Below are 25,588 nucleotides of genomic sequence, written 5' to 3'. Positions count from 1 at the left end.
AGCTTGGGAAAGGCGCTATATAAATTAAACATATTATTATTATTATTATTATTATTATAAGTGTCTTAACTGTGAGTGTAAATGCAATTAAAGGTGCTCTATGTACGTTTTTGACTGTACTAAAGTATAAAAATACCATAATATGTTTGCAGATATTTATTAAACATGCTGAGTTCACATACTTGTTTCTCTAAAAACCAATGCTACAGCCAGTTATTTTACTTTGAAATTTGCGTTCCGTGTCGGAATTTCTATTTTTGTTTTGGTCTGTGCTAGACCGCACGTAGCCAATTTACCCAATAGTATTTCGCCACCCCGGGTTGCCAGTTGGCGGAAACACAGCCATGGAAGCCAGCGAACAAACTGGGTCAGAGATCGCAGATTCTACCAGACCGAAAAAGCCTCAGCATATCTAAAAATCTCTATGAACGGGAGCATATTAAAACGCGATATCAACTCATCATAAATCAATAAATCAACTAATTATCTTACAGTGTGTAAGTCTCCTCGCCTTCCAATGTCAGTTGAGCTCGCTTCTGTTGCGTGTCTTCAAACTGGCAACCCGCAAGAGTGTCGAGTCTGAGAATGAGGGGGCGGGGCAAACAATATTTTGAATTTGGACTGCAGTACCCATTTCAACCACTAGCTGTCATTCTTACATAAAGCACCTTTAAGAAAAATAACATTTAAATGATCATTTTACTACAATTTTTGCTTGAACATGTTAAACATATCTAATCATTTCTGTAATACATTTTCATTTTAAATTTGCAACGTTAAAATGTGTTCAAATTATGTTAAAAATAGTGTAGGAAATAGCAAATGTAAATTATATTATTGAATTTGAATTATCATTTTGCTCCGAACGTTGCATATATGGTATGGAAAATGTACATTTAAATACAGAGACATTGCCATTTTGCATATTAAATTTTAAATTAAATATTGCTACCCATATGCTTCCATATTGCACAGCCTACAAACGTTTCACTTTATTGGATATGTAAATTCTTAGCCATCTTCCTTCCTTTTTTCTTATTTTATATTTAATTAAAAAATATAAATTTAATTATAATTATATATTTAATTATTATAATTTGTTATTTTTGTGAGTTATGGCGTTTGCTATTGTTAAATGTTCCATTTAACTATTTCTATTCTTTTTATTATTGTTAACGTTAATAATGACTGTTGTTATTGCTTGTATTGTATTATAAAACTGTAAGAGATGAATAATAAAAAATAAAAAAAGGCACGGCGATCCAATTTGGCCGTTAAGCTTTTTCCAATGGTAAAGCCGTAGAGGTTGGTATCTCCCCGTATAATAATAAGAACATATGCTTTATTTGGCGGAAAAAAATAGTTGTGCTTGGACCCCTAATAAAGTGACTTTTATTTTGAAACGAGCTACATCCGGATGACGTCTGTGTTTACGATTCAACGCGTTTACGTTGCATTAAAAAAAAAAGATGATATCTACCAGTCAGATTTATTTACAGCAAATGATTTAAACCGGTGAGTATCGATACTTACTAGTGTATTTGTGGAAGGCTGTAAATATTTATCTTGATAAGCTACAGACGAGCATCAAAGTGTAACAGTAAGAGCGCCGGATAATCTATCAATCTGTCGATGGATAGATTTTACAGTGATGTGGTGTAGTGTTTGTAGATGGTGCAGTAGAGTGTCCTGAAGACTCCAGCCCCTTCTCTTCCTCCCCCTTTTGATCCAGACCCTTATAATGTGGTCCCTCTACACCTATCATCAGCTGCTAGCCTTCCTCCTCACCTTCTTCAGGTATGCTCTCCTGTTCCTACCTTCTGTTCTTACCATGGTAATCCGTTTCTGCCTGCGTTACTGAGAATATATAGCTTCTCTTTAATATTGCGTTGGCCGAAAGTCTGTGTGGGGGGTTCCTGGGATCTGTTAAGGATGAAAAGACCTGCTTTACATGAATGGTTTGCTGACATGCTCCAGGCACTGTTTTATTGTGCATAATAAGTATGTTGAACTTTGTCTTGTTGCCATCTTAGTAGCTCAAAGATGTGTGCTGCGTGTCATTTAACCAGTTGTATTCTGATTACTTAAAATGTTATGGGTCATTACTTGTCAAATCAACCAAATTTCAGAACAGTCCCTGGCTAAATTTTTATGATTTTGTTAGTATTTTTTTGTGAAGAAAGACAAACAAAAATAGTGACGAAAGCCAAAATATGAAATGCCATGGATGAATGTATTCCACTCTTCTGTAGAAGGGAATCAGAATGACAGTTTTCAGATTACAGGAGGGTCAAAATGACTTTAGAAAGGTGGCATCATCATCATTATTTTATTTTTAAACAGAGATTGGTATATATACGTTTTCAAAGTTTACATGCCTGTAACTTAAGAAATATTAAAGACATCTTAATATTCTTTTAGATGTTGGTTCTTTACTATTGTTTCTTATACATACAGTGAATACTTATTCTATTTAAAGAGGAATATCTGAACAAATAATGTTGAAATTAGAAATGTATCTTAAAATACACTGAAATAAACTCTTTCACTTTTACTGTTGAGAGCAAATACACAGTATTGTTACATGTTTGAAACAAGTTTCTTTCAAACAGGTTTCTCTCCCCACACTTGTGTATTCAATGAACCAACATTTGCCAAGACAAGTATTACAGTTTTGTCTTGTTATAAAATATGTGCATAGTCTAGTATCCACTGCTAAGTGGCATATTTAACAGAATCACTGACATCATCTCAAACATTCAAAGTATAATTTATACCTTCCAGTGCTTGTTAGATGTACCTGAAATCCAAAAATGAAATAAAGGTATTCCACTAGCTAAATGGCCACATTTTCCTTATTATTACAATGTATAGACAATATGTAGATTCAAAAGTCAAGATATTGACATTATTGTTTCTGTGTGACTAAATAAAGGTGCATTTCTAGTTTCAACATTATTTGTTCTTCAGACATTTCTCTTTAAAAGGAAAATATATTAATGTTATGCAAAGTGACCCACATATGGTTTTTGACCACTCAGAATGTGTACAACAGTTTACTCATGGAGCCACGTTGAGATCCCATACTGAATCGTAGGATCTTGAGTTTAAGAACCAGAATTTAAGAGAATATTAAGATATTTGTTGAGTTATAGGTATGCAAACTTTAGGGGGAAAAAATGCAGAAAGTGCTTTTTCCCCATTTTTGAACTGTCACCATTGCCGTGTAATGCAACAAGGATTGCTAAAGTCAACTAATTAAAAATAATGATGTTATTTTTCAAAAGTCAATCCCCCCAGGGGGACGTTTTTGACTTTTTAGCCAGGGCCCTCTGGTTGAATTCTGAATTATGACCCTTTATATGATTAATCTAGCTGTTATGCAGAAATCTAGCAGTGATTGGCTATAATTTAGCAATATCACAATAAAAATGTTCACACACTTCCACACTCAACTGAGTATATAGGTAAATGAAAGTATGCCAAAGTATTCATAACCCTTCTTTTTTTTCACATTTTGTCATGTTGCAACATTATGCTAAAACATTATTTGAAACTAAGGTCTGACTCCAAAATCACACCAAGATGTCTGACTTGAATTTTAGTTGTTTGACGTCTAGAGTGAAGGTATGCGTTTACCTTGAGAACTTCATCTTTGTTTCCAAATGCAATGACTTCAGTTTAAAAAAAAAAAAAAAAAAAATTCTCACATCAATTTACACCCCATATTGGCAAATCAAAGACCAGATATGTGATAACTTTACAAATTTTTTAAAAAGCAAAAATTGAAATATTTACATTGCTTAAAGGTGCAATATGTAACATTTTCTGTCTGCTAGAGGCCTATTCAAAACAAAGGCGTAGACTGATGACGCCAAATTTGAGCATGGAATCTTGGGACATGTGGTCTTCACCTCACAGCCGGTGGAAATAATCGGGATAGGGCTCGGAAAGAAATAATGTTCATGGATGCGATTATTAACGTTACTGTAGTATGAAGCAGAGCAGGATGAGGCTACTGGAGTGATTGCGCAACACACGCCGCGAGCAGCGGAACATTTATTATGCCACAGTCGCCGGTGCCACTTCTGCTTTTCCGGTCATGAGTATGAGGTAACGCAGCTCTGTTTATCATATTAGATACATTTGAGTGTGTTGAAAATGTTATAACGTTACTCTGTGCGTTCGCTCGGTGGCTGCTGTGAGACACTTGTTGCACACTGCAGTAAGTTAGATCGATTTTAGAATATTATATTAAATACTGGATGGCTTGTGTTGATAAATGGCATGCAATTAATTTTAAAACGTATTGAATGATGGAGAAAATTCTGTATTACTGTTACTAAAAATAAAGCTGCATCTGATTATGCTATGTTAGCTGCTTCACAAAATAGTGTTTTTCTCTGAGGCATGGTAAAGCATGGTACTCGCAAAAAATCAAGAAAATTAGATTTAAATAATAAGACTAAATGTGTTGAGCTATATAACAACAATTAGTTTTCTGTCTATAAATGTAACCAAACAGTTGTTCCCTTGTCTATTAAAACATGTAATATATTAAAGCGTCTTTGGTGTTTCCATGATTTCTACAAAATAAAAAGGGAAACTGAGGGTGACGCAATTGACAGGCGACTCCTCACACGTCCCGGAGCCTTGGTTAAAATTGCAATTTTCTCACGATTTACAAATGGTTGGAAACATTTGGGATATTGTAAGTACTCAAGTGAACAAAATATATAACACTGGCCTAGTGGTTTTTGAATATTTTACTGCAAGATTCTTACATATTGCACCTTTAAAGGCCCCAATATACTCATGCAGAAGTTCTTTTTTATTCTTCGCTTAGGGCAGTGGTTTTCAATCCTGGTCCTGGGAACCCACCACACCGCTCTGCACATTTTGTATGTCTCCCTTATTTAACACACCTGATTCAGATCCTCAGCTCGTTAGGAGAGAGCTCAATAAACTGAACTGAGTTTGTCAGATAAGAGAGACAAACAAAATGTGCGGACAGAGCGGTGGGTTCCCAGGACCAGGATTGAAAACCACTGGCTTAGGGGTATCGAAATGCCTGAACAGTGGTATACTGTTACCGAACATACTGACACTGCCTACACTCCTGAAAACGGTGTTTAGATGAATATGTAAATATGTGTTTTATGCTTTTCTTTCAATAACAAAATAAGCTCATAACAAAAATGACTGCGGTGAGAAAACAGCAGCATTGTTTGTACCTCAATGAAATGAACTGGAAAAATTTCCACATCAAAGAAGGCGAAGCCGCAGAGCTCTATTATGTAATCGCCATGGACCAATTGTAGTTCAAAGGTTTTTACCAGCAAGAGAGAACTATTCCGTAAAGTTCGCTTTGCCAAGCTGTTTAGAACTTTATTTTGGACTGACCAGTTCATTCTTTGATTTTGCCTGAAGTATATAGTAGCCTTAAGTATTCAAGCCTTAACTCAGTACTTACTTAAGGCTATAATCATTGCTTTTTGAGTTGTTTCAGGTATGATGCGACAAGCTTATTTTGAACATCTGGATTTGTTTTTTTTTTTTGCAATTCTTCTCTGCAGATTTTCTCAATCTATGTCAGTTTTGATCATGGGGACCTTCGGTGGACAACTATTTTCAAGGTTTCTCCAGAGATGTTTGATTGGGTTGATTGGGATGGCCTCAGGACGGGCCACTTTAGGACATTCACATTCAGATGTCCCTAAGCCCATAGTGCGTTGTCTTGACTGTGTGCGGTCCTGTGTGCTTTTTGAACCAGGTTTTTAATGAAGGATAATCTCTGTATTTTGGTGTTGTAGCAAGGTTCATAGACACAAGAAGAAGGAGGCGGGCAAACGTTCAATGCATACTTTAATCACAAAATAAACCAACAACAAAGTGAAAGTAAAGCGGTAGCCCCTCACGGACGACTGCCTCATAAGACAAAACAACAATTTAAATGTCCCCAGGCCTGGTCCTTTCTCATCTTGCGCTGTCGTCACTCCTCCTTTTATCTTTCCAGGGCTCCTCCATGGGACTCAAGACAGGTGTGTTGCTCAGGTGTCGCTCATTAACATTTGCTCCACCAGCCTCGCTCCACTCCCATGGCTCTTTGCCCCACCCTGCTTCACACCACAGCTGTGTTCAACTTTCTTTCCACTCTGATCAGTCCCCTGGCACCCGGAGCTGAAAAACACCCCCACAGCATGATAGTGCCACAACAGTGCTTCACTGGGATGGTGTTGTGCAGATGATGAGCATTGCCTGGTTTCCTCCAGACATGATGCTTGCAATTGAGGTTCATAAGACCAAAGAATCTTGTTTTTCAAAGCCTGAGAATCTTTTTAGGTGCATTTTTTTTGCAAATTCCAAGCAGGATTTCATATGTTATACACTGAGGAGAGGCCGTCTGGCCACTCTTCCATAAAGCCCAGATTGGTGGAGTGTTGCAGTGATGATTGTCCTTTTGTAAGTTTCTCCTATCTCCACATATAAGCTTTGGAGCTCAATCAGATGACCATTCAGTTCATGGTCTCCTCACTTTCTAAGGCCCTTCTCCCCTGATTGCTCAGTTCGGCTGGAAGGCCAGCTCTGGGAAGAGTCCAGGGCTACATTTCCCAAAAGCACCATAAGCCTAAGTTGATCGTAGAACCTTTGCCACCAATGCTCTCTACGATCACCTTAGCTCATGATGCTTCTGGGAAAAGCAGCAATGGTTGTTTCAAACCTCTTCCATTTAAGAATTATTGAGGCCGCCGTGCTCATGTGAACCTTTTACTTAAACATTTTTTTGTAGTCTTTCCCAGATCAGTTTCTGAACTGTGCAGGCAGTTCCTTCGACCTCATGATTAACCTCATCGGTGCTTCCCACAGGTTTGAAATATACTTGCGGTGGTAGCCAGGTGAAAAATCCTCCAATTAACCACGGCACAAAAATGGTCTACTACTTGTGACAAACAAATAATTTGTGATTTTTAACAATAATTTTATTTATTGAAATTCATTTTAATTACATAGGCTTCTATTACATTTAATTAAATACTAATATTATTGAATAATGTGTCAAATAATGTTCTTAGGCTTTTCTTCCTGTGGGGGAGCATCCCAGCCAGAGACTACAATAGTTTACTATAAATTAAATGGATATCAAGATAAATACAATTTACTGTGTAACTAAAATACCAATAATGCACAGAAGAAGAAAAAAACTTAGAGTGTGACTTTTAATTATAAACAATCCCGAAATACACCGGGACTCTTATTTTGAAATGTCTACACTATTGCGGCCTGATTCTTCAGATGAGAGACTGTCTCTAAAACATATTATATAAAAGTCATACAGTAGACATTGTCATAATTCATAAAACTCGAGTATATTAGCAATCGCTTGGCATAATGGTGCGCTATTCATTGATTGGGAAGCAGTCTGAAACACTATTGCGCGAGCCTGTAGAATGCGCAACAGCGTCGCCTTTGTGGGCTTTGTGAAATATCCACCGCGTCTCTGCAGCGCACGTGGGAATGTCAGAGGGAGTAAACAGTTCTCGCGCACAGAACCAGCAGGTAAGAAACACGTAGGGCGAGGGGAGATTTTTCACTAGTTAATCGATCGCGGATAGTTTCATTAACTCGGGCGGATAAAAAAAGTACAGGATGATAAAAATAATAAAAGCAATGTGTCTCCAAATATACTTGGGCGGCCGTTAATATACCTGGGCGACCCGCCCAAGTAAAGTCTATGTGTGGGAAGCACTGACCTCATGGTTTTTGCGCTGTTATGCATTTCCAGCTGTTGTACAGGCAGGTATAGGCAGGTGTGTCTTTCTAAATCATGTCCAAGTCACCGGTTAACTCCAGTTAAAGTTTACAAAGAAACATCACAAAGAAAGAGGGAGAAAGTGTCACAAGAAAAGGGTTTGAATACTTATGCAATGTAATGTGGTTTTTGCCTTGTCATTATGGGATGTGGGATGTGGAGATTGATGTGAAAAAATAAAAGTTTAAAGCATTTTAGCAACATGACAAAATGTGAAAAGAATAAAGGGGTATGAATACTTTTGCTAGGCACTGTATAAGAGAATTCATGATAAAGAAATGGAAGAATGTTTTAAAAAGAAGGAAAATCTAGTTTAAAATGCATGTGGCAAGTTCTTAGAAATGCATGCTTTGTATTCATGCTTTGTGTTAGTATCATGTGGTTTTGAAAAGTTTGATGATTCATTTTTATATAATCATGCAGACATAAAAACATGTTTATAATGGCGGAGTTATACTAATTGTATGTGCTGACCCATATATATGAAGAACTAAATGAAGGACATTGTAGTAATGAGCATGCATTATACATGTGCTCATCTCCATACATACTGTCTATTCTCTCTACTCTCTGTCCAGCTATGTCCTGCTTCACTCGTCTCGTAAGACTTTTAGTAACGTAAAAGTGAGCATCTCAGCGCAGTGGACACCGTCAGCATTGCAGCAGAATGGCAGCGATATAACTTTGTCTCCTGGAGAGGTATGGATATAATACATGAGCATTTCCAGTAATTTTGTTGTCGAAATTAAAAAGAAAAAAAGGAAGAGTAACCGATCTCAATTCAATTAATAATTAAAAATACGACTGAAAATCTTAAAAACCCATTTGAGAAGTAGTTTGCAGCCATTACTGTAATACACATAGACTGTTTAAAGGCTTTCACTTTTTTTTGTATGGTTTAACAGTCTTATTCAAAACCAAGTAGTCCATGTCTTACCAGTTAACTGCTTGCTGTGAAGAAAATGTGCTCTGCCAGGTAGGGGTGAGAGAAAAACTGAATTTTTCCTCACAACGCTGTATTGATACATTTGAATACCTCACAATATTGTATCAATATTATATTTCACATGAATACTTTTGTGAAAAAGGCAATTAATCATTAAGTATGTGAAAGGGCAACACATGGTCAAGCACTAACATTCTCACAACTTGCAATATAGTTGTACAAAGCACTGACTTTTCAGTTTTTAATACACATTTATAATAATATTGCTACAAACTTGATTTTTCTTTTTACATTTGTAGACATGGGAGGATAACAAACTGTTTGCTGATGCAGGGGAGGCCACTTTGTTTTTGGGTGCTCTGGACTCAATCTTTCTCTTCTCCTATGCTGTGGTAAGTTAAAAACAGGAATAGGTGTAGCAGGCAGGTTTTGGAGTTTGGAGTTGGACAGTGATAGTCTCTTATGAACAAATAATGCTGCTGGTGCAACATATTGAACTGTTAAATATTACTGTGACAGTAGGGTGTGTGATATTGACAAAATGATATTTGAACTATATTGACAATATTTGCTGAGTGTCTTAAAGGTTTAGTTCAAATTCTGTCATTAATTACTCACCCTCATGTCGTTCTACACTCGTAAGACTTTCGTTCATCTTCAGAACACAAATTAAGATATTTTTGATAAAATCCGATGGCTCAGTGAGGCCTCCATTGCCAGCAAGATAAAATAACACTTTCAGATGCCCAGAAAGCTACTAAAGACATATTTAAAACAGTTCATGTGACTACAGTGGTTCAACTTTAATGTTATAAAGCGACGAGAATACTTTTTGTGCGCCAAAAAAACCCCCCTAAAAAAACAACATAATTCAACAATATCTAGTGATGGGCAATTTCAAAACATGAGGCTTCATGAGGCTTCGAAGCTTTACGAATCACATGATTTCAGTAAATGAGGTTTTGTTACGTCAATAGTGTTTCGAAATTTCAATAGTTCATGTGACTTTGGCAGTTTGATATGCGCTCAGAACCACTGATTCGAAACAAAAGATTCATAAAGCTTCGAAGCTTCATTAAGCAATGTTTTGAAATCGCCCATCACTAGATATTGTTGAATAAAGTCATTATTTTGTTTTGTTTTTTTGGCACACAAAAAATGTTCTCCTCGCTTTATAACATTAAGGTTGAACCACTGTAGTCACATGAACTGTTTTAAATATATTTTTAGTACCTTTCTGGGCATCTGAAAGTGTTATCTTGCTGTCAGTGAAGGCCTCACTGAGCCATTGGATTTCATCAAAAATATCTTAATTTGTGTTCCGAAGATGAACGAAGGTCTTACGGGTGTAGAACGACATGAGGGTGAGTAATTAATGACAGAATTTTCATTTTGGGGTGAACTAACCCTTTAATGAGTGAGTGAGTCATTCTTTCAAAAGCAAGTGACTCTTTATGAAAGGGTCACTGAATCATTCACTCAAATGATTTGTTCAAAAATGCAGATTAATTCAGTTACGAAACATCGAGTGAAAGCATACACTCCAAATGCACATGTAGTCCCCTGTCCTAGTGTATATCATTTATAAATATCTTTATTTTACAAGTTTTTTCATCAACCTTAATCTACATACAGTACTTGATAATGTCAAATCGCATATTGTTAAATGAGTAATTGTGGTATTATCGTAGATAATCGCGCACACCCCTGTGTGACAGTGATTTGTTTGGTTTTCTTTCAGGGTTTGTATATCAGTGGGGTGATTGGTGATCGGTTCAACCTCCGCTATGTTCTGTCCTTCGGTTTATGTGGATCAGCAGTCGCGGTTGGTATTCTGTATTTAAGGCTGTGAATCAATTCAAATATTTAATTTTGTTTAATCTAATATTTTATTAAGTTAAGCTGAATGCATTAAGTATAAAGTAAAAAAAAAAAACCCTCTTGGTTACGTTTGTAACCCTCGTTCCCTGAATAGTCGCTGGTGCTATGGAAACACCCTACAGGTGGGACGATTGTTTGAAGCCCGTATAGAATCAGTGCTAATAGTGCAACAGTTGGATTCCGGAGGTAAAATTTCAAATTCATTTTCTCCATGGGAAATTGACATGTCCTTTTAAAGCACTGATGATGCTGTGCTTCAGGGCGCGACTCCAGCACTATCAGGCTATGAGACAATCGTCGCACCTGGATGGTGTTCCTAAAATGTCAGCTATTGACACAGAGTGAACCTGTTAAAAGGAACAAAAATGAATGTCTTTATTTAATTACATTCGCCCTCTCTTCTCTTTAGGAATTTATTTTTGGCACTTTGACAGAATGGCTTCACTTTTATAACGTGTACTTTTATTGCGTTTTGTGGGTGATAAATGGACTGCTGCAATCTACAGTTTGGCCCTGTGTGGTGGCCATCATGGGCAACTGGTTTGGGAAATCTGGGTAGGTGTCAGTATTTCACATCATCCTGTAATACACACACACGAATCCAGAAATTTGTGATTATTTTATTAATAATTATGGCAAAATAACTTTTTATGCAAAAATATCTGCATTTTTCCACTGATCATCCTTGATGTAGTTTAATTGGGTGCTAAATGCGATGAAATGACACTGTGCTGTATGTTTTTACGCCTGCGAAAACAGGCACTATTACCTGTTTTCTACAATTTATGTAGTAAATTGAGAGGTAAAACGACGTAGATAGCGTGTGCTAACTTAGAGCCCTGTTGTCGTTGCGAAATTCAGTTATCTGTGAAGTTATGAATATAGTCATGAGTATTTATACTAACAGATGATATGCATTACATATTAACAACTGATACAGGTGCACAAAAATATACATCCAATATCAAAACAAAATTGGCACACTATTGCTTACCAAACATTTGACTTTTTTTAACCACATACATTTATCAAAAAAAGATCACAAACATTGTGCATGTGTACCCGTAATTATACCATGATATAGTCGTCACATGACATGGCATTTTTGCACACGTGATGGCACACATGATCATGAAAATGAATTTCACCAACATGCTTAATGTGTAAATATCACTGATGTTTTTTGTTTGTTTGTTTTAGTGAGAGTTTGGTTAATTTTAACTGTATGTTTTGATTTCAGGGAATTCACAGAAATGTAACATTATGTTTCCTTATAGCAGTAATTGTGCTTATATATAAAGTAACTGATACACATACATATCTTCTGTCTGCCAGCCGAGGCTTTGTGTTTGGACTGTGGAGTGCATGTGCATCCGTGGGGAATATTCTGGGTGCGTTTCTTGCCTCCAGTGTCCTGAAGTATGGCTATGAGGTAAGAGCACTTGATATTATATTATATAAAACGATTAGTTCCTGTCCTTGATTCTGATTGGACAATAGCTGTGTTTTATTCACGATAAAACACGGCGATGACCGCTTCACCCAACAGTTCTGTGTATCACCACACAACACCCTTAGCAACCACTCTTAGCAACATAAACTGTATGTTCTCAATTGATATTGTTCATTAAAGCTTACTGTATTATGTAGAAGAGTATTGTGAGAGAGCGATCGAGTGAGAGAGTTTATTACCTGCATTCAGATTTAGCATTTTCTTTCAGGTCAGTCCTAAAAATCTGTTTAAATGTCCGATGTATTATCTTGTCCTTTTAACAGTTAAGGGGTTTTCCCGTGACTGACAGCGCTAGTCAAAGCATTTGTCAGTTGCCTCTTGTTACGTGTTCACAACAGTTCAGTATTTTCAATGAAAAATCTTCGCTACTGACTGACACACTCATAAAAGAGAGTCTTTGCCGCCATCTAATGGCGTAATAATGTAACTTCTTTTGCTGTTCATGGTCAGGTACTACTTTTTCCGGCGGAAGGAAGGCTTTTAGTTAGAGTTTACTTCATGAAAGTTGCATTGATACATATTTTTGGCTCTGCTTCACGTCCCTTCAGCCGTGACTTATTCACGATACAGCACAGCCTCTCGTACCTTATTGCTTACATATTATATTATATTATATTATTCATAAATGTTTGTATGAGGGTTATGCTTAATAGGTGTGTGTTTGTGTGTGTGTTTCAGTATGCCTTCCTCGTGACATCAGTGGTTCAGTTTGCTGGTGGTGTTGTAGTGTTTTTTGGCCTGCTCACTTCTCCAAAAGAAATTGGTAAGTTCATTATGGACACTGCTGATTCTTTGCTTTTCAGTTTCAGTTTATCAATGCCTCTTTTATTTCTTTTTCAGTTTTATTTCTTCAGCCATTTCACACAAACAAAAATGTTTGGCACGGAAATTCATTTTGATTTACACATATGTAAAAAATGGCAGACAGGCTGAATGAAAGTGCAAATTCACTGGTTACTGGTAATGGAAATTAACAGTGACACACAACTCAATACACAGATGTTATTTAATTATATTATAATGGGTTATGTAATTATATTTCAGCATAAACAAACATTGATAGACAGGTAGTTGTCGTAATCACTTCCGTTGTGAAAATTGTTAATTATTACTTTAGGGGCCACTTAAATGACACCTTTCCTACTGAAAACCGAATACCTTTAATGCATTCTTGCCGTTCATTTACATGTTTAGTTTATAGGTTTGCGTGTTTGAGTGTGTATGTGCGCAGAAGCTTGGTCTTTTTAAAAAAGTGATATTTGCCAAATTACTTTACTGGTCCGCATAATACAGAAAAATGAGTTGTGTCCGCGGATCTATGCGAACTGAAATAATTTTCACAGCGTTTTATCTATACATAGGAAAAGGAAAGGGAAATGGGCCTTCGCAGGGGATAGTTTAGTTGAAACGTCAGGGCTGCGTTATCATCATGTCTAGATGCAGGTCCTTCATCTCATCTGGATACGGCCTGGATCTGGCAGGCTGCGGCAAACCTCGGGATAAACAGAGAGAGACTAATATTAGCGTAGACGCCATTCTTCTTATGATGTAGCGAGTACATCAGGTGTTATGGGAAGTGTTCCCGGTTCCAGCTGACCTAATCTATGCAGCCTAACAAGTTACATGATTTGAATTATAGAAGTAGATAATGGTTTATGTGTATGCAAGTTTAAACAAATGTGTTTTTAGTCTAGACTTAAACTGGCAGAGTGTGTCTGCTTCCCGAACAGTGATAGGAAGACTGTTCCGAAGTTTAGGTGCTAAATAGGAGAAGGATCTACCGCCTGCAGTTGATTTTGATATTCTAGGTATTATCAACTGGCCTGAATTCTGAGATCACAATAGACGTGAAGGACTATAATGCATTAAGAGCTTGCTCAGGTACTGGGGGGCTAAACCATTTAGTGCTTTGTAGGTAAGTAGCAAGATTTTAAAATCTATATGATGTTTAATAGGGAGCTAATGCAGTGTTGACAGAACCGGGCTAATATGGTCATACTTCCTGGTTCTAGTAAGAACTCTAGCTGCTGCGTTTTGGACCAGCTGTAGTTTGTTTATCAAGCGAGCAGAACAACCACCCAGTAGAGCGTTACAGTAATCTAGCTTTGAGGTCATGAAAGCATGAACTAACTGTTCCGCATTTGTCATTGAGAGCATATGTCGTAGTTTAGATATATTTTTAATATGGAAGAATGCGGTTTTACAGATGCTAGAAACATGGCTTTCAAATGAAAGTTTGGTATGAAAGAGCACACCCAGGTTCCTAACTGACGACGAAGACTTAACAGAGCAGCCATCAAGTGTTAGAGAGTATTCTAGGTTATTACGTGAAGAAGTTTTTGGTCCACAAATTAGAATCTCTGTTTTTTTTCTGAATTTAGTAGTAAGAAATTACGGGTCATCCAATTTTTTTATATGAGCTATGCATTCCATTAATTTTGTGAATTGGTAAGTTTCGTCAGGGCGCGAAGAAATATAGAGCTGAGTATCATCAGCGTAACAGTGAAAACTAACGGCATGCTTCCTAATGATATCTCCCAAGGGTAGCATGTACAGAGTGAAAAGCAACGGTCCTAGTACTGAGCCTTGCGGTACTCCATATTGAACTTGTGATCGATATGACATCTCTTCGTTTACTACTACAAACTGATAACAGTCAGATAAGTAAGATCTGAACCATGCCAATGCAATTCCACTAATGCCAACATAATTTTCAAGTCTATTCAAAAGAATATTGTGATCAATAGTGTCAAAAGCAGCACTGAGATCTAGTAACACTAATAGAGAAATACAACCACGATCGGATGATAAGAGCAAATCATTTGTAACTCTAATGAGAGCAGTCTCAGTACTATGGTATGGTCTAAATCCTGACTGGAAATCCTCACAGATACCATTTCTTTCTAAAAAGCAACATAGTTGTGATGAAACTGCCTTTTCTAGTATTTTTGACAGAAAAGGTAGAAAAAAGCCAGCGTCCTTACTGTCCTTACCAGTGGCTGAATTTGTGAACATGATATATACTGATTCACGATCTTGAGAGCTAGAGAGATGAGATGCACCCCATAGTTTTATGTAACAGCAGCAGCTCTGGGCATGTGACCAAAAGCACAAATCTTATTGGTGTTGTTGCAGTGCGAAGGAAAAGAGATTAGATCCATAAATCTGTCACATTAACGTAAATGTTTGTGAAGCTATCCAGATTAAACAGATCAGACATTGTTTATTCATTACTGTAACTTTTTTGAATTTCTGTAGTATTTCTTACCTACCTGAAAAACTGTTTATTTTATTTGTATTTTTGTTCTGTTGTATTTATTTGTGCCATTGACTTGTAATTAGTGCATTTGTTCTTATTTTATTACCGACTGTTTATTTGTCTTTAATAATGTTTGAACTTTATATTAGTTAAGCTAATAGTTTTTGCTATGGTATTGAAATTGGTATCGAGAATTGTGAAATTTCACTGGTATCTAATATTTTAATATTGTAACAACCTTATTTATTCAAATACAAGGTTACATTGGTCAAAAACAACAATAACAATGATTTTTTTTATTGAACTTGATGCAAAAGAGTGTTCTCATCTGTTGGTCTCTTTTTAAGGACTAAGTGACCCCTCTGAGACAGTTCTGAGATCAGTGACAAGAGACTCAGACAGTCAGCGTCCTCTGATGAGTGATGATGAAGATGAGTTATGTGATGAAAACACCTCCATACAGCAGCAGGATGAGGAGCCTGAACCACAGCCCAAAGCCATTGGCTTCCTACAGGCCTTCTGCCTGCCTGGAGTCCTTCCTGTCTGTGTCCATTTAAACACTTCATTACTTATCCTCATTATTGTCGACTAGATTTGATGTTTATTTATTGTCTTCTGCAGTATTCTCTGGCTTACGCATGTCTGAAGCTGGTCAACTACTCTTTCTTCTTCTGGCTGCCATTTTATCTCAGCAACAACTTCAGCTGGAAGGAAGTTCAGGCCGACCGGCTATCTGTGTGGTATGATGTGGGAGGAATTGTTGGTGAGTGCCCAGTTTGGTCCTAACCAGATGATACCAATTAAGTTTAAGCATTTTTTCTCTGTTTACAGTGAAGGCCGGGACACACCAAGCCGATTGTCAGCCGTCAGGCAATGTCGGGCCGTTTTTGAGCGTCGGCTTAGTTTTTCCCGTGTGTTCCAAACCTTTGACATTGTCTGGGTTTTTTGGACAGATTCAGCATGTTGAATCAGCATCGGGCCATCAGTGAGAGAGAGAACGACTCAGTGCACTAGAATAAAAGTGAAAGTATGAAAGAAAGCGAGCAAAGAAGTCAAGACTGTACAGACAGAAGGCTGTTACAATTTTACATAATCTTCGAATGCACAAATATTTTCGTATTAACATGAGCGGAGTGGAATAAATATTGATCAAAGTGATTCCCTTTTTGAATGACAAAAATAGACTTTTGATACCTGCTGAAATAAACAGATATTTACTTAAATGCAGACGCAGAACACATATGCTAGTTGAGAGTCGCCTTTAGTCCTTTTGGTGTGTTCAAGCACAGTTTTTTGGCCGAGACGCAGCCGACGAGAAGTGACAACACAGTCGCTGCTAGTTCTTTGATGTTGGCATGGTGTGTCCTGGGCGTGAACGAAACAACATCACATCTAATCAATAGATTATCTTGTGGTAATTAGGGTTGCAAAGGGGCGGAAAGTTTCCGGTAAATTTCCGGAAACTTTCCATGGGAACTTAACCTGGGGAATTTTGGAAATATTCCAATTTGGAAACTTAACAGGAATTTATGGGAATTTATAAGAATTTATGGGAATTAATTGGAAATTTTGGGAAATTTATATAAATTATTATATATTTATATAAAATGTATCATATAAAACAAATGTAAACATTTTGTTTGGTCATAACATGAAATAACAGTTATTTATTTTTCGCATTCAATTAATTCTAATCTAGTAAATATGTAAAATAAATATATTTTTATTGCAGCAATTGTTATGTGTTATTTATTTCAGTGTCACATGATCCTTCAGAAATCATTCTAATATGCTGATTTGATACTCAGTTATTATCATTGTTGGAAACAGTTGTGCTGCTGAATATTTTTTTGGAACCTGTAATACTTTTTTCAGGATTCACTGATTAATAAAAAGTTAAAAAGAACAGAATTTATTCAAAATAGCAATCTTTTTTAACAATATCACTTTAATATCACTTTTTATCAATTTCAAACCTTGCTGAATAAAAGTATTCATTCATTTCTTTCAAAAAAAGAAAGAAAAAAAATTACTGACCCCAAAATTTTAAACGGTAGTGTATATTGTTACAAAAGAACTATTTTAAATAAATGCTGATCTTTAAATTTTTATTCATCAAAGAATCCTGAAAAAAAGTATCACAGGTTATAAAAAATATTAAGCAGCACAACTGTTTCCAACATTGATAATTGAGTATCAAATTAGCATGTTAGAATGATTTCTGAAGGGTCATGTGACACTGAAGACTGGAGAAATGATGCTGAAAATTCAGCTTTGCATTACAGAAATAAATTATATTTTTATGTATATTAAAATAGAAAACCATTATTTTAAATTGTAGATATATTTCACAATATTACTGTTTTGTCTGTATTTTGGATCAAATGTGCATGTTATGGACTGGGGGAATGCACAGTACAAGCAGGGGGTGTGGCCTTAATAGCCCTGCAGTAAGTCATGTGCTGTGCGAATGTGATTGAGGAATGTGCAGGGTAAAAAAAATCAACTAAAATTGCATTAAATCTGGTTGTTTTAACCAAAATTATGCTGCAAGATGTTTTTTTCAACTACATTTAAGTACCCTGTTATAGACTAACCTGCAATTTTGCAAATTCCCTGTTTATTCTCATTAATTCCCGTTAATCCCATGGAAAGTTTCCAGCTTTGAAAATTCCCAGAATTTTGCAATCCTAGTGGTAATACTGTTACCAGTGTTTATCTCATCATTGGAATTACTGAAGAAACTGGTCATTAACCAAGGGTTTTTTGATTTCCGTCAGTGATGGAAAAAGCATATCATGAGGATAATAGTAACATAGTAACACACTGATCTGACAAAACCTGACGATGTTTCTGTTGGAATCTGGTGTGAATTGGCCTTTACATCTCCACAAAATGATGTAAATACACAAGTCAACCAAAACTAAATTACATGCTAGTCAGAATGTGTGAGTCATGTTGTGAATAGCTCTTCCTTTAACTAAAAAACACAATGTATAACTAAAGCATGAAGAATTTACACTATTGTAGATAATATGAAATGGTTCATGGAAGCAGACATGTGTTAGGAGAGAGAAATTAGAGAAAGAGTTGCATATCGTCACTATTGGGTGGAAGCCTCCTATTTCTATATTTATTTATTTACAAATCACTACTGTTGGTCACCCTTTACGTCTTTTTTTGGGTTTTGCAAATATTTAACCAATAAAAGTATTAAAAGGAGCTTGTGACTAAGCCTTGTCCATTGGATCCTCAAACTCTCTAAATTCACCCCGCCTCAATCTTAAATGAAGTGCCACACACAGTTTGGACTGTCTCTGCTTGTTTGCAGTGCAAGAGTAAATAAAGAACTGTTTCACAAGAACAGCGTTTACTCAAGAAACACTATTACCACTATATATGTATTACCACGTCAGATGCCTCAGTTCTAATGACTCAGTACACGTACCTATGTCCCACATTCACTAGTCAAAAACCTTTTAACTCCATTTGAGCTTGAATTTGGTAAAATGTTAATAACATAATGACACATGTAAGTGTCTGACCATATATAAAGCTACAATATCAACTTTGACAAAAAAGTTTTTCCATTTCCTTAAAGGTGCAGTGCGTAAATTTTAGCGACATCTAGCGGTGAGGTTGCGAATTGCAATATAGAGAAGCTCCGGTGGCCAACACAAGACAAAGATGAGACAGCAGAGAGTAGCCAGTTAAGCAAACGCGCTCTGTAGAGCAGTTTGTCCGTTTAGGGCTACTGTAGAAACATGTAAGGGGACCCGTGGTGTATGTAGATAGAAGTGGAAACATAACGGTTCATTATGTAAGGTCTTTATACACCACTGAAAACATAGTTATGTATATTATATTGCATTTCTGGCAATAGATCCTCCTAAAATTTACACATTGCACCTTTAAAAGTAGCATTTTTTGACGTTCAAGGTTTCCACCTGACAGCGACAATATGAACAATAATTCCTTAACTAGACATGAATACCTGCTGTTAAAATATCTTGATAAAGAAGCTTTATGTCACTGTTGAATTTTTGGCTGCTACATTTTCTCCAAGCAAAATGAAATGGTACACTGTAAAAAGTGATACGCTATATCTACTCCATAAAATTTTGGCAACAGATTACAAGCAATATCATTAATTAAATTCAACAAATAGAATTGGGTTCAAATTAATCAAATTAATTCCTTAAATGTCAACCATTTAAAAAGAGTAAGATTTAAATAAAATTTTAAACAAAAATATCTGAATAACAGATATAACAGACGTCAAAGATGAATTAACTCTTAGTTTTTTATTGCCAACATTGAAGACACCTGATGATAACAAGCAGAATCACTGAAGGAAAGAGAAACACAAGAATTAACAGAGGTTTAGATGTTGATGTTGATTTTATTTAAAATGTTTGGTCAATCAGTGTTTCATTTAGTTGGGCAGTTTGACTCTGCTTTTTATGTCAGTTTTGTGGTTTTTGTAATGGTGTTTGCTAATTTTACACAATTTAAATGGTTGACTTTTGAGGAATTGATTTGATTAATTCTAACTCAATTCTTGTATGTTGAATTTAATGATATTGCTTATAATCTGTTGCCACAATTTTATTGAGTAGATAGAGCGTATTACTTTTTACAGTGCACAAAGTTGTTGCATGTGGCGTTGAATATCTGTTCAAATAGTTTAAGGATTTGCTCATGTGTTCAATGCATTTTTTTTCCAGGAGGAACAGTACAAGGCTTAATCTCGGATCTTTTGGGAAAGCGAGCTCCTGTGTTAGTAGTCAGTTTGGTGCTGGCCATGGGAGCGTTAGTGGGATACAGCCGTAAGTTTAGAGAAGACTAATTCATATTGTCTTGAAAATCTATGTACCTTTCTGACACTTCTTTCTTTTATAGCTTAATTTGAGAAATTACAGCTGATTAAATGTTTCTTGTAACTTTTTTTATTTCTTTCAATGCTTGCTCAGACTCTCCAAATAACCAGATAGTGAATGGAGCTCTTCTAGCAACAACAGGTGACACATTATAATATAATGAAACAGTTTATAACTATGAGCTCAGACAATAGTTATTCCTAAGAAACTATTAACATGGAATATTTCTGTATTATTTTATTTCAGGTTTCCTAATTGGAGGCCCATCAAACATGATCAGTTCAGCGATCTCTGCAGATTTGGGCCGCCAGGAGGCGCTGCAGAACAGTCAGGAGGCTCTGGCCACAGTCACAGGAATCGTGGACGGCACAGGCAGCATTGGAGCTGCGGCGGGACAGGTAATGCATTTTCTAAAAGCATGCCTTGAATTGTTCTCTTTAGTCTTGAACCATTTAACTTGGAGGTGTCAAACCTCAGATTATTATGTAAGTTTTTAAAAACAAAATTTATTTAACCTTGCTGCATTCATGTGGCTAATGAAGTCCAAAATAATCTTTATGCTGCTTTAATAAGTAATACAAAACAATATTAATCAATAAAATCATAGCCCTCTTCTCATAATCCAAATCAAATGCAGAAAGTCCACTGTATTTTCTTTTTCATTCTGCCAAAGTTATATGCATTTCATGTTCTAAATATGATTTTTATTTTGTATTTCAAGACATTATTATTATTGTGGACCGTTTTCACATTTCCGGGGTTCTCAGAAGCAGAAGTTGTCATAGTTGGGTAAACTTCTATAGCGGTGAACGGAAAACAACAGCAAATATAATTGCAATAGCAAAAGAAAACATCTGTTTCCATGACTTTCCAAAAGAGAAAAAAATATATAGAGAAACTGATTACAGCAGTCAGAAGAGAGAAGGATGTAAATTTGCCATCACACTCTCAAGCCGTTGTATTAGAAAAACACTTGCAGGAGCGTTAATTCCTTTTTTTATCATTTACTGCCAAGTTAATATAACACAAAGTATAGAATTATAAATGTATATTACTTTTTTAAAGGGGTCCTTGATTATGATTTTACTTTTTTAACTTTAGTTAATGTGTAATGTTGCTGTTAGAGCATAAACAACATCTGCAAAGTTACGACGCTCAAAGTTCAATGCAAAGGGAGATATTTTCTTTTACAGAAATCGCTTTTTAAGGACTACAACAAATGGCTGGTAGGGACTACAATGAGCTTCTTCCTGGGTTGGTGATATCACTAACCTTAAAATGTACATAAACCCTGCCCTCGAGAACACGCAGCAAAGGGGATGAGGCCATGTTGGGCTGCTTTAGAGAAGAGGAAGAGTTGTTGTAGTAGAGTGTTGTTGCCATGCCGTCATTTTACGCCGAACTGCTTCACAAATGAGGGTCAATTCAACACTGGATTTGCACAAAAGATTAACATGACGGCACAAGCTAGTCGATGAGTTGAATCAACTCCACAGCAACTATATAAATTTATCCACTAACCATTCAGAAACGTCCAGTTGCATTTTAAAAGTTGTAACTTCTCCATCTCTAAGTCTCTCCATCAGTGTCTGACTTCGGTTTGAACAATTTAAGGCTGAACACCGTTACTGACAATCATCATTTTGGCTGCGTGAGATTCTCCAGCTTTGTTGTTGTTGAGCAACCGAAGCGTGAGCTGTTAAAGCTCCGCCCTCTTCTGGAAAGGGGGCCGGGAGCAGCAGCTCATTTGCATTTAAAGGGACACACACAAAAACAGCATGCTTTTGCTCACACCCAAATAGGGTCAAATTTGACAAGCTATAATGGGGTATTTTGAGCTGAAACGCAGACACATTCTTGGGACATCAGAGACTTATATTATATCTTGTGAAAAAGGGCCAAATTGGTCCTCTTTAAAAAATTAAAATATGAAAATACTAGATTTGATGACTCTGGAAATGTCATAAGAGTCCATGAAAAGGGTCTATTATTTTTGTTTCTGTGCTGCTAAAACTTCATATACAGTATAAGTACTAATTTTAAAAGTGTCTCTGTCTTGTAGTACCTGGTATCGCTTATTGAGAGCAAATTTGGATGGATGTGCGTCTTCTATTTCTTCATAGTCATGGTAGGTAATTGTATTTGCAATGCAACAGCACAAATTCACACATTCAGCCAGTGAAGCATTACAAGCACATCCTTTCATTGGACAAAAAAACTACTCAGTGAACAGTGACTCATTTTCATTTGTCAAATTAAAGGTGAAATGTAATTTTTGTGTAATTAGCATCACCAAACTGAATCATTAAAACAGGAAATGGACCAAAAGTATTGATGACTCATCCTGCACCAAACAGATTTTTGTCCAATCTAAGAATGTACCTCCCTTTAAAACCATTAACCACTTACTAGCATGCAGCAAATCATGTTTCATAATAGTAGTGTAACTAAAACTTATAGGCTATTTAAAAAACTAAATGAAGGGCACAGTCCCTTTACTGTGTCCAATCCAAACTTACTGTTTCAATAGAAAATACATCATCACAAGAAAGAAAGCTGTGCTTGTCAAACCATTTCATGGGTCTTTAAAGGGTTAGTTCACCCAAAAATGAAATTTCTGTCATTAATTACTCACCCTCATGTCGTTCCACACCCGTAAAACCTTTGTTCATCTTCAGAACACAAATTAAGATATTTTTGATAAAATCCGATGGTTCAGTGAGGCCTCCATTGACAGCAAGACAATTAACACTTTCAGATGCCCAGAAAGCTACTAAAAACATATTTAAAACAGTTCATGTGACTACAGTGGTTCAACCTTAATGTTATGAAGCGACTAGAATAATTTTTGTGTGCCAAAAAAACCCAAAATAATAACTTTATTCAACAATATCTAGTGATGGACGATTTCAAAACATGAAGCTTCAAAGCTTTGCGAATGTTTTGTTTCGAATCAGTGGTTCGGAGCGTGAATCAAACTGCCAAAGTCACGTGAACTATTGAAATTTCGAAACACTTATGATGTAACAAAGCCTCATTTACTGAAATCACATGACTTTGGCGCTCTGAACCACTGATTAGAAACAAAAGATTTGTAAAGCTTCGAACCACAAAAAGTATTCTCGTCGCTTCATAACATTAAGGTTGAACCACTGTAGTCACATGAACTGTTTTAAATATGTCTTTAGTAGCTTTGAAAATGTTAATTATCTTGCTGTCAATGCAGGCCTCGCTGAGCCATCGGATTTTATCAAAAATATCTTAATTTGTGTTCCGAAGATAAATGAAGGTCTTACGGGTGTGGAACGACATGAGGGTGAGTAATTAATGACAGAATTTTCATTTTTGGGTGAACTAACCCTTTAAGCTGGTATACGAATCGAAAACACAGAGTAAATGAGTTTAAATATGCCATCTACTCTAAAGTCAGTGTTGTGAAAGCTGACACTTTAACATTTGTCTTTCTCTCATCAACAGACAGGGTGCAGTGTGCTCTTCATCATTCCACTCCTCTACCGTGAAATCCGCTCCTTATGTCGAGACAGTCAGGCTCGTATACATCAGCTCTGAGATGGTCATTTGTGTGGTCACTTCTTTTGCCTGACTCTTCATTGAAAATCTGACATTTTGAAAATACAGCACCTCCTATTTGAGAATGTTCTGTTCTCGGAAACAGAGTCTGGCTACTCTACATCAAGGCATTGTTCAGACTGGCAGTTTATTTTTCCTGTATTCTAGTCTGATCAGCAAACAAGAATAAAAAAACATGAAAACCAAATTTCACAAACGATCTTATTTTTTGGAAGTTTCTTGGCAATGTGATGGCTCTTAGTCTAGTAACCAGTGTCTTTCTAAATGTCAGATCCAGATCCAAATCCAAATCAAATTTGTTTGTAGTGTGAACAAAGCCTTGGATTTGAAGCAGGTCTTTTTTAACTTTCTCCCTCAAATAATTTCATTTATGAAGACAGAATGTTGCTCAAGATCTGTTTCTGTTTTATTTCTGTGTATTGCTATGTCTGCGCATTATTATTATTATTTTTTTTTTTTTTTTAATACCAATTTTATAATTGTTAGAGGGCAGGACCCTCGTGGTGATTGTAGCCTGATTAAATTATTGTTTTGAATGATTGCTTGAAGTGAAGAAGTAGATTCATAGCATCATCATGTAGGTTTTGGGGTTGTAATTTGGGTGTTAGATGTGCACCGATTTTTAATTTCACACTAAATTAACACTCAGTTGCACTTTAGTATCACAGGTTTTACGTGTATTATGGGATTTAAATGTAACACTACAGTTCAGCAAACTGATGTTTTGTGTTTCAACTGTTGGAACCTGTACAGGTATTGCTTAAATACTTAAATTCTGTGGTCTGTTGTTCCTGCATATATACCTGTACATAAGTAATAATAAATTCAGGCAAACAACATGTCTTTATTGATTTAACAAATTAGAGTCATTCATTGATTCTTTCATTCATTTGACTCTTTTTACTGAGCCGTCAGTCAATTTTAACAAGTGTTCTTCAGACAGCTCATATTCTGATGTGTGATTTCACATGCTTCTCTTATCATCTTCTTATCAACTAAATTAGTTGTATTCACTGCAGTTTTTGGTTAGCTTCTTTTTTCAATCAAATGGCAATAAAATTCAGATTTATTTTTTGTGCCTATAACCACACAAATGTTTTCGGCGTCCAGTCAAAACTATTGGATCCCTTACGAAACAAAAATATATGGGAATATACTGGAAAATGTGATATACACTGCCGTTCAAAAGTTTGGGATCGGTAATATTTTTTAATGTTTTTGAAAGAAGTCCCTTATGCTCACCCAGGCTGCATTTATTTAATCAAAAATACAGTAAACACAGCAATATTGTGAAATATTATTACAAAATTGTTTTCTGTTTCAATATACAGTCATGTGAAAAAGTTAGGACCACCCTATTGAATTCCATGGTTTTCTGTATCAGGGAATAATAAAAAATCATCTGGTCCTTGGCAGGTCTTAAAATTTGTAAAATAAAACCTCAGATGAACAACAACACATGACATATCACACTGTGTCATTATTTATTTAGCAAAAATAAAGCCAAAATGGAAAAGCCAAGGGTGACAAATTAGGACACCCTTACTGTTTACATAGGAATTAAGAGGTTAAAGGATTAGTTCAATTCTGAATGAAAATTTCCTGATAATTTACTCACCCCCATGTCATCCAAGATGTTCATGTCTTTCTTTCTTCAGTCGAAAAGAAATTAAGGTTTTTGATGAAAACATTCCAGGATTATTCTCCA

The 25,588-nt window shown here is 36.1% G+C and overlaps 1 protein-coding gene across 4 annotated transcripts; it reads left to right on the top strand.

Moving 5' to 3' along the window:
• The first annotated feature begins 1,368 nt into the window (after window positions 1-1,368).
• On the top strand, window positions 1,369-24,731 carry slc37a3 (solute carrier family 37 member 3). Of its 4 annotated transcripts, none has more exons than XM_051891038.1 (15): window positions 1,369-1,515; window positions 1,733-1,797; window positions 8,389-8,509; window positions 9,056-9,148; window positions 10,498-10,581; window positions 11,047-11,192; window positions 11,973-12,069; window positions 12,829-12,913; window positions 15,757-15,950; window positions 16,031-16,172; window positions 20,137-20,238; window positions 20,383-20,430; window positions 20,536-20,687; window positions 22,352-22,417; window positions 23,767-24,731. In XM_051891038.1, exons 2-15 carry the CDS (start codon window positions 1,742-1,744, stop codon window positions 23,857-23,859), a joined length of 1,479 nt encoding a protein of 492 aa, XP_051746998.1. In that variant the 5' UTR covers window positions 1,369-1,515; window positions 1,733-1,741; the 3' UTR covers window positions 23,860-24,731. The 4 variants fall into 4 exon arrangements, with proteins under 4 accessions (XP_051746998.1, XP_051746996.1, XP_051746994.1 ...); XM_051891036.1 differs by having other exon boundaries at window positions 1,376-1,515; window positions 1,672-1,797; XM_051891034.1 differs by having other exon boundaries at window positions 1,393-1,515; window positions 1,663-1,797.
• The last annotated feature ends 857 nt before the right edge of the window (window positions 24,732-25,588 follow it).

The sequence above is a fragment of the Ctenopharyngodon idella genome, chromosome 4, assembly GCF_019924925.1.
Source record: "Ctenopharyngodon idella isolate HZGC_01 chromosome 4, HZGC01, whole genome shotgun sequence".
NCBI lineage: Eukaryota > Metazoa > Chordata > Actinopteri > Cypriniformes > Xenocyprididae > Ctenopharyngodon > Ctenopharyngodon idella.
Note: the sequence above shows the minus strand (reverse complement) of the source record. Positions and strands in the feature narration are given on the sequence as shown.